The following is a 17372-nucleotide window of genomic DNA, read 5'->3' on the forward strand; positions in this document are numbered from 1 at the left end:
TGACTTATTTTCATTCCTCTACTTTATTTTTTTGAATGTGTACTTACAATGCTTAAACTATATTTTAGCCATTGCCGTTGTCTGGAGAACACATCGAAAGTATAAATATTTACAAAAGATTATTGTATTCAGATAACGATGAAGTATTAGTAGGATGTCTAAATATATGTAATGTGGAGTGTCCAAAGGGCTTTCCAGGTGGCTCAGTGGTGAAGAATCCGCCTGCCAGTGCATGACACGCGGGAGGCCCAGGCTGGATCCCTGGGGCAGAAAGATCCCCTGTAGAAGAAAGTGGCAGTCCATTCCAGTATACCTGCCCAGAGAGCCCCACAGACAGAGGAGGGCCACAAAAGAGTCAGACATGACTGAGCATGCATGCCAGAGTGTCCAAATATAATCCCCCCATGACAGAGTTAGTAGCAAGTAAAATAAAATCTCTTTTAAGTATATGCCTATTCAGCGTGCCTGCATGCTTAGTCGTGTCCAACACTTTGCAACCCCCCTGGACTGTAGCCCGCCAGGCTCCTCCGTCCATGGTCCATAAGGGCTCTCCAGGCAAGAATACTGAAGCAGGCTGCCACTCTCTTTTCAGGGGATTTTCCTGACCCAGGGATTAGACCTGCACCTCCTGTGACTCCTGCATTCAGCTGGATCCCCTCCCTGCTGAGCCGTCAGGGAAGCCCTTGCATTTCTAATCTGTGCAACTGTTCGCATATACGTCAGATACTTGCAGATTGTTGCACAAATACTGGGACTGTTTGAATCCATATCAAAATCTGGATACCGGTGAAATTAATTCACCGTGATATAGCCTGCTTGGTTGGCTGGTTAGGTATGGCCATTCCCTTCTCTGTTTTAGTGCTTCTAAACGATGTTTTCAATGAAAACATTAAAAACTCCAAACTGGAAACAAAATAAGCTACCATTTACCAACCTCATTTTGTAAAAATAACTTTCTAACAACAAAATACGCAGAACATGACCTCAGGAAAAAAGTATAGGGCTTTAAATTGAATACATTTAGATTTATTTAAAAAAACAAAACAAAACTTATGTGGCCTTATTTTTTCTCCCATTTTTGCTCCAGGTGAATGAAATCTTTGCCCTAAGGATGAATGTAATCATGCCTACACAATGAAGTCCAGGCCTTTCAGCATATCAGATCATGCCTTCCATGATCTCCCCCTGCTTCCCTTGAGTCTTGTCTCACTGGTGGCTAATTTGCATTTCCCGGAGCTCCCAGCCTGAGGTGCTTCTCACCGCCATCCTTTCTCTTGTCACCTGTATTGGACTTGACCATCTCCCCCCTGCTTCCATTGAGTCTTGCGTCACTGCTGGCTAATCCACATTTCCTGGAACCCCCCAGCCCGAGGTGGTTCTCACCTCTGCCTTCCTTTCTCTTGTCACCCATATTGGACTTGACCACATAATTCATTGTCCTCTTCAATCTGGCTCATCACTACTTACTCTTTAAGAGCAGAGCTCTAGTATTTCTTTTTTCAAGGATGAAGCCTTGCGTACCTTATGCCTCCTCTCCCAGAGGTTTTACCTGTGCATTCTCATAATCTCATGTCTACCATTTAACTTACTACTCTAAAAACTTATGTTTGCTTTTTGGTCTCTCTTTGCCCCGCCCTTTCAGAATATTAGTGCCTTGGTGACTGAAATGTTCTTCTTCATCTTTCTCCTAACAGATAAAGAGATTTTTATCAAATGAATTAGTGAATTCATTGAAATAGTAATAAACACTGATGCCTCAACAGAAATTAGAATATCATCTAAAAAAGGGAAGAAATTAAAGTTGGTTTTATTCAAAATAATTTATAAAAAATACAAATATTCTTAAAAATGAGGGTTTCCATTTTACTTAGCCTCAAAATAGGGTTTCCCTTGTGGTTCAGACGCTAAGGAATCCTCCTGCAATGTGGGACACTTGGGTTCTATCCCTGGGTTGGGAAGATCCCCTGAAAAAGGGAACGCCTACCCACTCCAGTATTCTGGCCTAGAGAATTCCATGGACAGAGGATTCTGGTGGACTATAGTCCATGGGGTTTCAAAGAGTTGTACACCACTGAGTGACTTTAACTTTTTCATAAAGTAAATATGCAGTGCCATTTTCCTTATGAAAAATAAGTTTTATTCCTCTAAATGTACTATCTTTTCTATTTCTAAGACAAGCTTGTGCCCCTGTCCTTGGTTTTAAGTGTTCCATACCAATTTCTCTTTTTCTAATGTGAATCTTCTCAACAGGAAATAAATTTTCTGTGTGCACTGCCTGTAGTTACTTTGAGGCTTTTATTAGCTGGGCAGGTCTATCATCACTTCGAATACTTATCCTGGTTCAGAAGTTCAAGATTTTTCTGTTAACCCCATTTTGGAATTGACTGTTGCTTTTCTTTTATCTTCTAATTCATGTTTACTTCCTTGAAGTTATTACATATGTGACCCTTGTGAATACTTGACTATAGAGACTCTATTTATGAACTTAACAGTTTCACATTATCTTTAGTGCTTTGTAGTTTTCTGGTCACTATTTCAGTTTGTTCTCCCTGTTAGCTGGATTAAACAGTACAGTGCCTGCTTGTTATTCTGTAATCTTAATCTCAGCATCATTTGGTAGTATCCCAAATAAAGGAGAATTTTCACTCTACTTTGCTAGGTATCAGAAAGAGTCCCCTTTCTGATAGACAGCCACGGTTTCTAAGCCCTTCATCTGACAGCCACAGTTGCAGTGTGAATGGAACGTGCCCAGAGACATAGAAGGGAATGTGGTGTGACCTGTTTTCCAGAGAGAAGTGTGAGAAAGAAGAGAAACTTAGTAATAAGCCGTCACTTGGGAGGAACATGACCGCTGAGATACCAGTTTTTCTAAGCTGTGAGCAGCCACAGCACTTGGTGTGGGGCCTATTATAGCACCAACTACATTGGTTCTGAGCTTGTTTATAAGTCTCACTCCCACTCTCGATGAGTATTTCAGGGCAGTAACTGGAACCTAGTCACATATAATATCTAAGTTCCTGGAGCATCATAATAAGTGTTCAGTAAATGTTTGTTTATTGAATCTTTCCAGTTGATTTGATTTTGAGTTTTCTATACTGATTAATGTTAGGATTAATACAAGTTTATATAAAACTGTTTGTTAAACTCAGTTGAATAAAGCAACACTATAGTCCAAAAGAACTGTATAACACACAAAAATTATAAGGCCTATCTTCTCAGAGAACTTGTAATTTAATGGTGTAAGCTTAGATATCAAGAAAAGTAAATAAATAAAAACTGCTGAAGTCTTCACTGATTTGAGGTTAAGCACAAATTTATAGCTTATTTTGCAGCAGTATTTACTGACCTGGCATGAGGAGAGAAGGCTAACGGTTGGGGGTGATTCAGGGATCCGGATCAGTGCTGGCTAAGGAGAGAATAAGGTGGGAGAGCTGGTTGTGCACTGAAGGCTTAGGGAGGATGGGACTTAATGGTTGGTGGGGGTTTAGAAGAGTTTTAATAAAAGGAACAGAGTTCTGAGGTCACACTTGGGATTTTAGTAGATCATTGCAAACATCTCAAGGATTTGGAAGAAAGAAAGTAATATGAACAAGACTGTCTTTGGAGATGGTTTTTTTCAGTATTTTAGGTATTTGTCACTTAGTGAAATATTAGTTTTTTGAGCAGAAATGGAACTTGATCTTCTTTGACTATTTCAGTAAAATTATATCGGTCTTTTCATTTAGTAATTTTCAGGTTGGTAGCAGCCACAGAGGGATCATTAGGATGGGATATTCTTGAAGTTAAGCGCCTCCTTGATCACCAAGATAATATTCTCTCACTGGTTAATGTCAATGGTAAGCTCATTGTGTCCATGTTTATATTATGTAAAATTTTTTACTTGTTAACCTGTTTTGAACTTTAGTCTTGTTTTGTCGTAGGATTCTCTAATTACCATCATGAAAATGATGCTGTTAATAAGGAGAGAGTGGCAGTCTTATTTTCTGAGGTTTAAACCAGTAGAATTCATCAAGTCTCATAGATTGGTAGGTCTTAGATTTAGGCACGGGGGAAGGATGGAGTTGGGCAGAGAAAAGGGGTGATAGAGGAGACAGCATACTTACCTCAGGGGTTACTTGGCAGCTGTGGGATGATTGTCGTAGGCTATCAGTACTAATGCTTGGTGGCATTTTGGCTTTGGGGGCAGATGGTTCTGGCTCTTTTCTCTTTTGAAGGTCACACAGGACAAAATTATATACCACTATTTACAGTAGAATGAGCTGGATTCAGTCCATCATTGAAGAACCAGAGAATAACACCAAACTAAAGGTCTGCAGAAATGGATCATACCTGCCCTTCCTCATGGCTGCGTGTTTGGTTTGCCAGAGTTTGTATTTGGCTTTATCTTGATTTTAATGAGTATCTCCTGTGAGGCGAACCTGACATCAGATGACAGGATAGGATCACAGACCACAAATCCTGGGATTTAGCTACTTCACTTTCAAGTAAACTGGTACCTTATATCATCAGAGCTCTCCTGGGTGGTCTGGGCTCTGAGGTCAGATGCGAGGGCTCTTGGGTGGCTGCAGTTTGATAGTCTGGAGGAGTCTGTAAGAGGGTCCTGTAAGGATGCTGTGAATATGTTGTAGGGGAGTGCACTGCACCCCCTGACCTAGGCTGGCTCTTTCTGAGCAATACTTTGAAGAGACATGAGGCGAAGGGAAAGGGCCACAAACAGTACTATGTGTAGTCTCCATCTGTAGGCCGTTCAGTCACGTTTTCAATTACATCAGTGAGAATGGCCCTCCCAACTCCAGAAACTTCCTCTCTAATAGCTTGTTCAGCCCAGCTGCAAGTCTGTCTGAGGACTAGATTATCTGTATGATAGAAATAACAATGTGAGGAGCGCCCCTTTTGTCTTTTTCAGGGGACTCTTTTTCCTTTAGCCATGGTGGCAGCCCAGAAGGCAAGTTCTTCTTTGGAAGTCCCTCTGACACTGAGCCAGCAGCCCCAAGGCTGGAGCTGTTGAGAAGAGCACAGCAGTGTCCTGGCCGTTACAGTGGTCATGCCTAGTTGTCCCGTTTTAGCAGTGAAGTATTGGGACCAGGACCTGGCATATTTCCATAATGAAGTTGAGGAGATGTTACTGAGGGACCCTCAGCTTCATGGCACTTCTCTGTACACCTCTGTGATCTACAGAGATACTCAGAACAGTTTAATTAAGAATGCTCTTGTCAAGTCTTTCTTTGCCAACATCTTAAGGAAAAGGGAAAGCTAAGGCAAAAAATAATTTGTTAATGGAAATTACAGAAAACCCCTAGTACTTTTTACTTTACAAATTCCATGACTCTAAAATTAAACTACAGAATGCTAGCAAGCCAAACACATATTCAGGAATCATATATGGATGAGTAGTCTGGCAACATTTGAGAATGATACTGTGACGGTCTCTCATAATGGATGTGTCTGCCATGCTGCAGATTTAGCCATCCTGAAGTGATTATGTTGTATAGTTCCCAGTTCCACCCTCAGCCCTGCTTCTTTGTCCCCACCAATTACCAGTCAAAATGTTGCCAGTTACTGGGTTTATAACTCACAGGGAAAGTGCACGTTCAGTGAGTTGGCGCTAGGACAACCTTAGCAGAACGTTTGTTTGTAGCAGAACTCCCACAAATGTGAATAATGAATACCAGGTTTGCCCAAGAGCTCTGAATCCCTCTGCAGAGATTGTCTAAGACCAACATACAAGGTAACCTTGCTTAACTCTTCTGGAAGACGGCTCTTGGTGCTGCTTCTTTATTTTATTCCTTTTCTTGTTTTATATTGACAGCATGATATGGTAGTATTAGTACTTCTGAGGGATGGGTAGACAGGTTTCAGGTGAGATTTTCATACTAAGTGACTTCTGATTCTTGCCTAAGGATCAAAGTCCATCCACATACAGTACATCATTGAGGCTGTTTGGCGTGAAACATTTTGAATGACCAGTTTGGGATAATTTACACAGCAATAAACTGCACTGACTCAGGTCAGTGTCAGCATTTCATTTCTAGTGAAAAATTATAACTGGGCTCAAGTACTTTGTTTCTATTGCCTAGATGAATTACAGACACTTGGCGATCAGAGCAGGCAGCTGTGTGGTCTCAGGAGGTTAGCTCTGGTATGATGACACATGCGGAGCTGGAGTCAAGAAGAATCTTCACTTGTTAGTGTCTCTGGTTCTGCTGTAGTTTGAGTGAGATTGGAAAGAGGAGAGAAGGGGATGGAAAAGAAGGTCATGGAAAGATTACTGCCGTCTTAACTTTCCCACTAGTAGACCTACAAGCCTCTTGTCTCTCCACAGATGAGAAATGAACTTAATTCTTCACAGATTGAATTCCAGAGAGTCTGTTAATAAACTATGGAAACTGGACTTGGAACCAAGGAAAAATACTATTTACCTGTATGATTGCTGATAATTCTTTATTTTGAAGAGATTGTTCGTCTAGTTATTAGAGATCTCTGTCCTGGTATATTTGATAAATGAGATAATTAAATCATAATTACTCATCCATGTATTCCTAAATTACAAGTAACTAGATGTTTTAATACTATTAATATGAAATAATACCAGGGGCTCAAAATAATACCAGGGACTCAAAAGATAACATTCAGTGTTTTTAAAATGGCTACACATTTATTATTTAATTTTATTTCTATTATCATCTTCATTCAATGCCTAAGAAATCCAAGATAGAAAAAGATTAAATGACTTTTTGAAGGCTAGCCACATGGCTAGTAACAGGCTGAGTCAAAATTAAAACTTGAGTTTCTAGACTCACAGTGCGCTGCTCTGCTCCACCTTCCACCTTTTCAGTCTTAGCAGTTGTACATTTTCCTTAAATGTATTATTTGTGAAGTGTCTTAGCCCACTAATTTCATTTTCATTAAACATTTAAAAAACTTGTTATTGTGCAAATAATACATAGTCATAATAGAAAAATGAGGAAACAGAAACATTAAAAATGTAAAAATGAAAATGAAAATCATTCATATTGTATTAAGTACAGGTCCATGTCCTTCTAGGTGTTTTTCTGGGCATGTATACATATGGTGTGCTTTTTGTTACAGCATTGTTGTTGCTCAGTCACATCAGTCGTGTCCGACTCTTTGTGACCCCATAGACTATATTTCTGTATGAACATAACATACTTTTACAACTTAGTTTTTGATAACAGCATTACTGTTTCATGGATGTCTTATTTATTTATTCAGTCCCCAATTGGTTTCAGATATCTTTAGATAGTCATTAGATAGATCATGTGTGTGTGATGAAGTTCCCATAAAAATTCCAGCAGTGTGGGGTTCAGAGAGCTTCTGGGTTGCTGAACACGAGTGGCCTGCCTGGAGAGGGCCTGGGTGCTCTGAGACGCCTCCCACACCCCTTGCCCTGTGTGTCTGTCTCCTCCCTCTGGAGGTTCATCTGTCTTTTGTCATACCCTGTATGATAAAGTGGTGAACAGTAGGTAGATTGTTTTCCTGAGTTTTGTGAGCTGCTCTAGCATATTAACTGAACCTGAGGAGGGGATGTGAGACTCTTCAGCTTACAGTCAGTTAGAAACACAGGTAACAGCCTGGATTTGCAATTAGTATCTGAAGTGAGAGAAGTCCTGCAGGACTGAGTCCTTAACCTGTGGGAACTGACATTATTCCCAGGTAGACATGGCCAAAGCTGAGTTAAATTGCAGGGGCATTCGGCTGGTGTCGCATAATTGCCTGCTGTGGGGAAACCCCCACACATCTGGTGTCAGGCATGTTGTGGGTGTGGGAGTACAGGAGAAAGAGAAGTGTGACTTTTTCTTAACTGTATATGATCCAAGGTAAAATCCTTTTGTCTTTTTTCCCCAAATACTTAACCAAGTATTCCAGCATGGCTTATTTCTTTCTTAATTGAATTGAAAAGCAGTTACTATCATTTACTAAATGTGTAAGTAAAGTTGAGTCTATTTCCAGTCGGTTCTGTTAATCTTCCTGTTTGGCTTGTCGGGTTACCTCCCTGTTGTTAATACTGTGATTTTATAGAGCAACACTACTAGGCAGTTCATTCATTTTTACTGTAGCCTAGGTAAATGATCAATAAAGAGACATATGAACTCTGCCTAGATGTGACTTTTGTATCTGGCTCCCATGTTGGGGAACTCATCGTCTGGGACACCCTGGGCTGGACCGTGCAGGCCTGCGAACGCAACTGCTGGGACCCATCTCCGCAGCTAGATGCTCAGCGGGAAATAAAACTCTGTCAAAAGCCAAACGACGTTTCTATTCATCATCTCACATGGGATGAAGAGGTAAAAAAAATTGAGAAAAATTTCTATAATCTTAACATCTTTTACTAAACTCAGTTTCTAATTGGGATAATTTAATCTCATGATATAGAAAGGTGTCATTCCTTACATCCAAGTTGTGCTTTAAAATGTTTTGATGTATTTCAAAGATTACATCATTTGCTTTTTTTTTTTTTTTTTCCCTTTTTAAAACAAACCTTTTTTATTTTATATTGGAGAATAGCCTATTAACAGTGTTGTGATAGTTTCAAGTAGACAGCAAAAGAACTCAGCCATACATACACAAGTATCCATTCTCCCCTAAATTCCATACCTCCCCCCATCCCCAACATTGAGAAGACTTCCCTGTCATCATTTGCTTTAAAAAAAGCATTTTAATCTTTTACCACCTCCTTGCCTCATGCCTCGTATCTTTGAGGCAAGGAGGTGATTAAATGGCCACAGATTTTAGAACCCATTGAAGTTTTGAGCTGTATTAAATATTCTCATGATCTGAGGATAATGCTTAAAATTGTTTTAAGGAACACTTTGAGAAAGAATCCTTTTGAAGATTCTGGTGCATTTCCTGGAGAAATAAAGGGAATTAAAAACTTCAGAAATCCCTTTCTTTTAGTCTTCTAGCATCTTGGGGCAAGGTGATTGTGTGAGAATTACAGATTTCAGTCCTTCAGGTCACTTGCTCTTGAAGCACTTCACATCTTTTTTTGCAGTAAGAGATTAGTACCAATGGATTTCTGAATCTTGGCTCTGATCTGAACATTTCTTCTTTTAGCTTTAGGAGCTTAGAAAATATGTTTGGGGTTATTTTTCTAAATCAAATCACAAGAAATATTTGAGTTGTAAACTTTGAGGAAAGGGGTTGGAGGAGGCTGTTACCTCACTTTATTTTGTGCCTTCCTATACTGTTTAAATCTTACAATTGTATGTTTTTTAATTTTTATTTTATTTTATTATTATTATTTTTTTAATTTTATTTTTTTTACTTTACAATACTGTATTGGTTTTGCCATACATTGACATGAATCCACCACAGGTGTACATGAGTTCCAAAATGACTAACAGTATTCTAGATGGAGAGAGTGTGGTCCACTTTTTTTTTTTTGCTTTCTTTGAATCTCTCTTACTTTAAAAACCAAACCAAAATAGAGTAAGAATAGCTAAAGAACATTGTTCTCCCTAAAGATTAACTGTCTTTATATTCTAACTTTACTTTGGGGGAAAAAAGAGTAAATATATATATGATAAAAACAATAGTCTCAGGAAAGATAGAAACTAGATTTCTAAGAGTTGTAGTCCTAAAAATTATATTTTTAATTTGATACCTTTTTCTCATTGTTGTAATTTATAACAATGTTGTAAATTAGTGCTTAAAGTTTTTTCATTTTGCATTCTCTTTAATCTTAAAATTTGAATTGATGTTTATTAAATGCTTAATAAAGCCTTACTCAGTTTTCCCTCATTTTCTTTCTTTTTTCTTTTCTACAAGGGGGTCAGTTATTGTTAATGACAAGTGATTGATAGAGTGATTCTGTTGAGTAAATACTGCCCCAAAGCTTATTAATTTTCTAGTTGTATAAGAGTGATTCTGTTGAGTAAATACTGCCCCAAAGCTTATTAATTTTCTGGTTGTAGATAATTTTGTGGGTTTTGATAAAGCATTTGAACTCTGCACAGATTTCTTGGTCCATATAAACTAGTTTCTGGGGTTTCTTTGCATTGAATGTTTCCCAGGGCTCTAGATTTTAGCAAGCTGGCCAGCTGTTTTTATTTTTGTGCATGGCACTGGTCCTTAGCATTGCTGTGTGTAGAACACCAGTCCTGAGGGTCAACGGAGTCATCGAAGATTTAGAGTCTGGTAAGCCTTGGAGGCATGTTTGGTTGAGATACTATAGGTCTGAGTTGGCATTTTAGCCTTTGAGGCTGCATGAGAAGTGTTCTCTAGTGAGAACAGGAAGGGAAAAGGATTTTTGAAAGGTCTGTCTCACTGGCATACCTGCTGAGGAAGAATAAATGTTTCTTAGACAAGAGCCACCAGAAGTCTAGTGATTTGCAAAATAGGTTCAGAAGCAATGTGGTATGGTATGAGGCAAGAATAAGGAACTGGAGTAACGCGACCTGAATTCCAATACCACCTCTCATGTCTTCATTTTTTGTGTGACTTTAATCTTTTATTTTGACTTGTTATGCTGCAAAATAGCTTTTCCTACATTAATGAGATGTTGTGAAGCTGAAGTAAGATAAATATTGGTGAAAGTACTTTCAAAAGATTAAAGCTGTTTTAGTAGAAAGGAAAAATGGAAATTTAGTAGAACTGGAAAAAATGTCTTTGTGAAACCACTATATATATATATATATCTGCCACTCTAGCATATGCTGTTTTGTATACTTCATAGTTCTTGTGATGCTTAAGGTGTGGAGCCCAAGTAATTTTGCTCACATTTTTCAGGCAGAAGAAGCTAAGTAGTTTCCCAACGATACAGTATTATGTGAATGAAAACCCAGGTTGTACCCCAGCAGCTCCACCTCCACTGCACCAGTCTTCCAGCCACAGCCCCTGCTCTAGCTGTCATGTTTCAGTAAGGATGCTGCAGGGTGTGATACATAGAGTTCGCTCTGTATTAGCAGTTGTGTCCTTCGACCTTCTAAATGCTGAGCTTTCTTTTGTGCTTTGATATTTTTGGACTTTAGAGGGCAGTACAGTAATTTGGGCTGAAGGCTAGGCATAGGGAAGGTAACAACGACTTTGTGATCTCATACCAAGGCTGGAAATCTGTTACTCTGGATAGTGGTGTTAGTTTTGTGTACATTTCTGAACTTTTATCTCCCCCAGAATGTATTTGTTGCAGTTGGAAGGGGTTTATACGTGTATAACCTTCAAACGAAGCGCGTGATTGCCTGCCAGAAAACTGCACATGACTCCAGTGTCCTGCACGTTGCCAGACTCCCAAACAGGTACGCGCTTCCATCTGCCTTGTAACAGGTAGAAGAAGTGCATAGTTCCCAGGGCCACCAGTGCTCAAGGGGCAAAGTCACCTGGCTCTGTTCCTTGACCAACAGGTTCTTTTGAAAACGGAGAATACCCTATGGCTGTCTCTTAACAGAAGAGTTTGTGGCAATATATTGCAAAATTTACAAACAGCAGTGTTCACAAATTATACTGAATTTCATTGTAAGAAGAGAGAATTTAAAATTTGGTATTTATTTTAATAGTTAGAAGACTTTGGGGCACTATGTTCTAATTTTTTAATATTTTCCACAAAGCCACCTTTTCGGTGGTGTTGCTTATGGCCAGAATTAAATGGTGGTCTCCTTGTTGGCCGAGGCTACTAACTGAAGGCTTTCCTCTCAGGGCAGATGTGGCCATTGAGCTTCTAGGGATGAATTATATGAAGGAAATGATAGTATTTTGGGGGCTTCCCTGGTGGCTCAGCTGGTAAAGAACCTGCCTGCAGTGCAGGAGACCCCGGAAGGTCCCCTGGAGAAGGGACAGGCTCCCCACTCCAGTGTTCTTGGGCTTCCCTGGTGGCTCAGCTGACAGAGAATCTGCCTGTAATGCGGGAGGCCTGGGTTGGATCCCTGGGTTGGGAAGATCCCCTTGAGGAGGGCATGGCAACCCACTCCAGGATTCAGGCCTGGAGAATCCCATGGACAGAGGAACCTGGTGGGCTACAGTCTGTGGGGTTGCAGAGAGTTGGACATGACTGAGCAACTTAAGCACAGCACAGCAGTATTTACTCTACAGGATACTTTCAGAGTGAGAGGTGAGAGACAGGAATGGGGCTTCTCAGGATATTGTGAGTGTGTAATTCATAACTTGTTTTCCTGCATGGATTTTTAAAAATGGAAGTGATACATGTTTGTAACATTTGAGCTAGTCTCACACTATAATGCATGCCTTTCCTGAGGAGTGTTTTGCTTTGCGTTGTAAAGCCATGTTAAAGTGTGATTTTTTTATCAGCTCCTGCCCAGAGCTGGATGAAAGCAGATAAAGGTTGCACTGATGGTTTTCCCTGCACTTCGAGCACTTGCCCTCCATGGCGCGCTCTCTCTCTTCTGACAGGCAGGTTATCTCATGCTCAGAAGATGGCAGTGTACGCATTTGGGAGCTACGAGAAAAACAGCAGCTTTCAGTGGAGCCGGTGCCAACGGGTGTGTATCTTCTCTCAAAAAGGTGGTCTTGCTTTTTTCTCATATGAAAGACAGACGAAAGGCAGTTATGTGTAACCACAGGAATAATATACAATGTGCTCCAAATAAGCATGTTTACATAAAGCGTTTGGGAATTGGGATGGGGGATTCACATGTTAATATTTACTGCAGGACCGCCTGTTTATTTCAAGTCAGCTAGGATTCTTTGAGGGGAAGCTAACTGATCTGACTGATCAAATGGGCTTCCCCTGGTGGCTCAGACTGTAAAGACTCTGCCTGCAATGCAGAAGACCCAGGTTTGATCCCTGGGTTGGAAAGATCCCTGGGTTGGAAAGATCTCCTGGAGGATACTGAAGTGGCTACTTCAGTATTCTTGCCTGACTGACCAAATGGCCTAATTAGCTATTTATTAATGTATTGTAATTATGTCTGGTATATAAATATAATGTGTACCATCAGGCATCAAAGTTCTTCAGCCTTGAAGCATTAACATTGAACTCAATTTATAAACAAACAATTTTGTGTTTATGTCATTAATCTTTTGAGCTGTTGATTTTCTCATGCTTGATTTGAAAAACAAAATCCTGGTTAATTAACAACCTTCGCATAAGAAATCAAATGCCAGTAGCCTCAGAGTTTCTTCTAGTTATTTGAAGTCATAGGGTATTGTCACATATGTTGTTTTTTATCTATCCTTAAGTTGTGACCTTCCCGCCCCCACACTGCCATTCAGCCCTTTAATTTCTCTCCACTTTGACTTCGATTGCCTTTTTCTCATGTTAACACACCTTCAGCAGTGCTTGAGTAGGGGCAATAAGAAGAGCTGAGCAACAAATGTGGGTAGCTAAGAGGAAATGAAGTAACATAGTAAAAAAACCCTAGCATAGTGCCTGGTATCATCTGCTCACTTAGCCCTTGACTAAAATAAGTGAGAAACACCTTTGCATAAGTTTTGCTTTTCTGATCTTACATTATTATTGTTAAGGAAAGTGAAAGTCACTCAGCTGTGTCCAGCTCTTTGCGACTCCATGGACTATATGGTCCATGGAATTTTCCAGGCCAGAATATTGGAGTGGGTAGCTGTTCCCTTTTCCAGGGGATCTTTCCAACCCAGGAATCAACCCAGGTCTCCTGCATTGCAGGCGGATTCTTTACCAGCTGAGCCATAGGGGAAGCCTGTTAAGAAAAGAGCATACTAATTTTGAGAATGACTAAAATGATTGTGTTTTTCTAGGGTTTTTTAACATGTGGGGATTTGGAAGAGTAAATAAACAAGCCAGCCATCCTGTTAAAAAGCAACAAGAAAATGCCACTTCCTGTTCACTAGAGCTCATTGGAGATTTAATTGGACACTCATCATCTGTGGAGGTATTGTTTTTAATAAGCATAGAGGTGTTCAGGGGAGTCTTGCTTTTTGCATCTCATAAAGACCTAAACCTTCTCTTATCAGTAAGTTTTTGCTGATTCTAAACATGGAGTCGGATGGGTTTAGGTATGTGTGGTAAAGATCGCCCTATACAGAGAAATGATTTGAAGGAGGAATGTCTTGCTTCTAAAAACTGGCTTAATTAACTTTACGTATGAGATGTAGGTAGACAGCTGACAATAAGGACAGTGTTGAATATATAAGAGTAGTAAATACTGTTAAACGGTAGTTAATACAGAGGGTACATGGAGAAGTGTGCTTATATATGTAGAGGTAAAACCTTACAGAATCTAATTCCAGGGGGCATTATCAAATTCATGAATAGAAGTCTGTTTTACTTTGTTTTGAAGGATAATAATTAGTTAGCTTTAGTAAAACCCAGTGTCTTGATTATCATCGTGGAGTTCAGGATTATAGAGTGCATCCAGTTCTAACTTTTTATAAAATCAAATGCATTAATATTTACTATCAGCACCATTGCCTGTAATGAAGAAGGAAAAAGACCAGCTGAGGTAAAGAGATAACTGCAACTGGTAACAGTATCACCACAGCCCTGAGTAATGAATTTCTTAAATTATGCTTCCATTTCATAGCCAGGGAGGAACAAATTAATTTTTCATTTGAAAGTGCATGTATTCTTAAGAGCAGCATCACAACACCACCTTATTATTGAGCATTTCCTGTATTTCAGGCACTATACTGGACATTAGAGTTTACAAAGGGATATAAAATAAAATCCTTGCTGTTGTGGAGCTTATATTTCAGTAGTCAGGAACAATATAGGTAGACTTAATAAGCTGTTAATCTAGGTTGCTTATGATGGACCCAGATTAGTAGTGGAATACTCAAGAGTTAGAAGAAAATGGTTAGTGGAAGATAATGGATGGGCCTTGAGCTGAACCTTGATGCTTCAGAGGTTAAGACAGTCTTGTGGCCATAAGCTCCCTGAGGTTGGGTGCTCATGTCTTACTCTGTTTCGCCTTCCTGTAACAGGCAGCCCAGTTGTTTTCATTCTGTTTTTTAACTTCGGCAGTTGTGCAGATGGAATGTAGTAGACAGGAGGGCAAAGACAGAATCTACTTAGTGGCAAGGAGCAGGTTGCCTAGCCTGGAGGTCTGTGTTCCAGTCAGTGCACACAGTAGGAGATAAAGTAGTTTGGGGTCAGATGATTGAATGTATGGCTAAGCAGTCTGGCCTTTAAACTTTTTTAAAGAGTGGGTTTTAAAAATCTGTTGAAGGGTTTTAAATGGTGCGGCATATTTGTCATTATATAGGAGTGTCAGATTCTTAGAAATTTGCCCGAGTAGAGGTGTTGACATTTAATTATTTTTTAAAGTGTCTCTGGCTTCATTGAGAAAATCTTGGCTCTTTCTTAAATTTTCTCTTTTCTTTAAAATGTTCTGTCCTGACTCTCCCAGCCTAGACCTATATGCCTGTGTGTACTGAACTCTCACTTGTGCATCTCCTGAGGAATTTTGCTCTGATAGTTCCTCCCTTTCACTACTGCATCATCAGCTCAGGCTGTTTCCTGTTACGGTCAGAAATCTATAAGTTATTTCTCAGAAAGCTTACATCCTATTTCTCTCTTTTATTTCACTCTTTCCCTCGAGGAGCTCGTCTCTTTCATAGTTTCGTTTATCTCCTCTCTTATACCAGCTCTCTCCATAGGATGCATGCTGCCTTCTCATCAACACTTCATTTTCTTTGTTCTTAACTTCCAGCCTATCCCTTCACTGGGCATGACCTTACTTTTATTTGGAGAGTTTAATGCTTTGTTAGCTTTCTCGGACAATTTCATTTAGTATTGACCTATGCCTCCTTTTTCCGCAGCAAATCATAGCCTGAAGTATATTACTTAGTACCTAATTACATCGTCTTTAACTGATACCCTTACTGTTTCAACTAAGATTCAGATTTCACAGCTGAATTAGAAGCTTCTTGAAGATAGGGATTATAAGCATATAGATAACACTCAGTAAATGCTTAAGGATTGATTATTCTCTGTTTATATAGAGAGCTAAAGCTAGTGTTCATCTTGGAGAACTTGGGATTCAGATATTTTATTGTGGCCATTTTTACATTAATAAGAAGGCCAGCAGAAATGATTAAATGAAGCAGGTTTGTCAGGACTTCTGCTGATAAAAAAAAAAATCTTAAAACCTATTCTTGAAGAATTAGATAATGGTAAAATTTAGATGACACTTTGGGAATTAAAAAAAAAAGCTTTTACAGCTCTGTAGTTGAGTAGTGTTTACAATGTTCTGATTATTAAAATATTAGATATGGATCTGGCATTTGTTATTTGTATGTGACTATCACCCACACTTAAATGTCTCATAAAGATACAGAGTTTCATAGTCATATCCAAAGACCTCTCCAAGGTACGCATTTCAGCAAGGACCTATGTTAGTCTAGTTGGTATTAGCCGCTTCTCTTCTCCTTGAATTTCTTATAATCAGTAATTAATTTTTTTCTACAGATGTTTCTGTACTTTGAAGACCATGGACTAGTGACTTGTTCTGCTGATCACCTCATTATTCTCTGGAAAAATGGAGAACGAGAATCTGGATTGCGCAGTTTAAAGTTATTTCAAAAATTAGAGGAGAATGGTGACTTGTATCTGTCTGTTTAGGTTAGGGAATTAAAATACCTGTATATGAACCTTGAACATCAAATATAGGATAATGCTCTGAAAACCATTACCATATTGATTATTTAATTTTGTTTAATTTTTAGGGCGGTCCGCAAACCAGCAACAGGTTTGCTTCTGAGGTACTAGTACATCCACCAAAGAATATGGCACAAGTTTTTCATTTGACTTTCCTCATAAGTTACCTGAAACCATTGTAGGAATGGGTCTGATTTCAGCAGTGAATTTTCAGAAAGTGAAGCGTTCAGACTTCAGCACAACTGTCTGACGAAGCAGAATTAAATTATACCACAGTATCCTCACAGAGATAAAATTTTTTGCTTTAAATTTTACACCAGAAATTGTATAATCTAATGCTTCATGAAAAGAATAGTACTCAGAACCTCTCTCTGTCTTTAGTGTTATTATATTGCCTCTAACTAAATCCATCACCAGGAATTAGATTTTAAAATCTAGTTTCTTTCATTTAGCCTTTCTGGATTTTGAAATACCTGACTTTGTTATCCAAAACTAATATTTTAACTATGTGGCCATCTGTCATTCTTACACTTACTTAAGGAGCCTGCTTTAATGGAAATAACTATACATGATAATTATGGAAGATATTTTACAGAAAACTGAAAACCCCACGGAAGAATAAATGGGATGTAGCATATCCTGAATTTAAGCCTTGAGCTAGCTAGGAAACTGATGCTTCCCTGGAGGAAACAAAGATTCCATAATGACTGTCTGAGGTTGAAGTGGTGAATGCTGTGTCTTAAGTGTCTTAATTTGAATCTAGACCCTGGAAGGAGGTAGAAATAGAAGTAATAGTATTTAATTGAAATTTAGTTGAAGTGAGCCA

General features: G+C 39.1%; 1 protein-coding gene across 2 annotated transcripts in view; it reads left to right on the forward strand.

The window, feature by feature from the left end:
- The window catches only part of WDR41 (WD repeat domain 41), a 46793-nt gene extending 30216 nt beyond the window's left edge, over positions 1 to 16577 (forward strand). Inside the window, exons 8-13 of one of the 2 annotated variants that reach the window (XM_040225919.1) lie at positions 3726 to 3836; positions 8122 to 8306; positions 11134 to 11255; positions 12368 to 12454; positions 13688 to 13820; positions 16358 to 16577. In XM_040225919.1, coding sequence (XP_040081853.1) covers positions 3726 to 3836; positions 8122 to 8306; positions 11134 to 11255; positions 12368 to 12454; positions 13688 to 13820; positions 16358 to 16510 — 791 coding nt within the window. In that variant the 3' untranslated portion in view covers positions 16511 to 16577. Of the gene's footprint in view, positions 1 to 3725; positions 3837 to 8121; positions 8307 to 11133; positions 11256 to 12363; positions 12455 to 13686; positions 13821 to 16357 lie in introns of both variants that reach the window. The other variant, XM_040225918.1, reaches the window with a different exon arrangement.
- The last annotated feature ends 795 nt before the right edge of the window (positions 16578 to 17372 follow it).

This window comes from Oryx dammah, unplaced genomic scaffold (genome assembly GCF_014754425.2).
Source record: "Oryx dammah isolate SB20612 unplaced genomic scaffold, SCBI_Odam_1.1 HiC_scaffold_26, whole genome shotgun sequence".
NCBI classification, from domain to species: Eukaryota; Metazoa; Chordata; class Mammalia; order Artiodactyla; family Bovidae; genus Oryx; species Oryx dammah.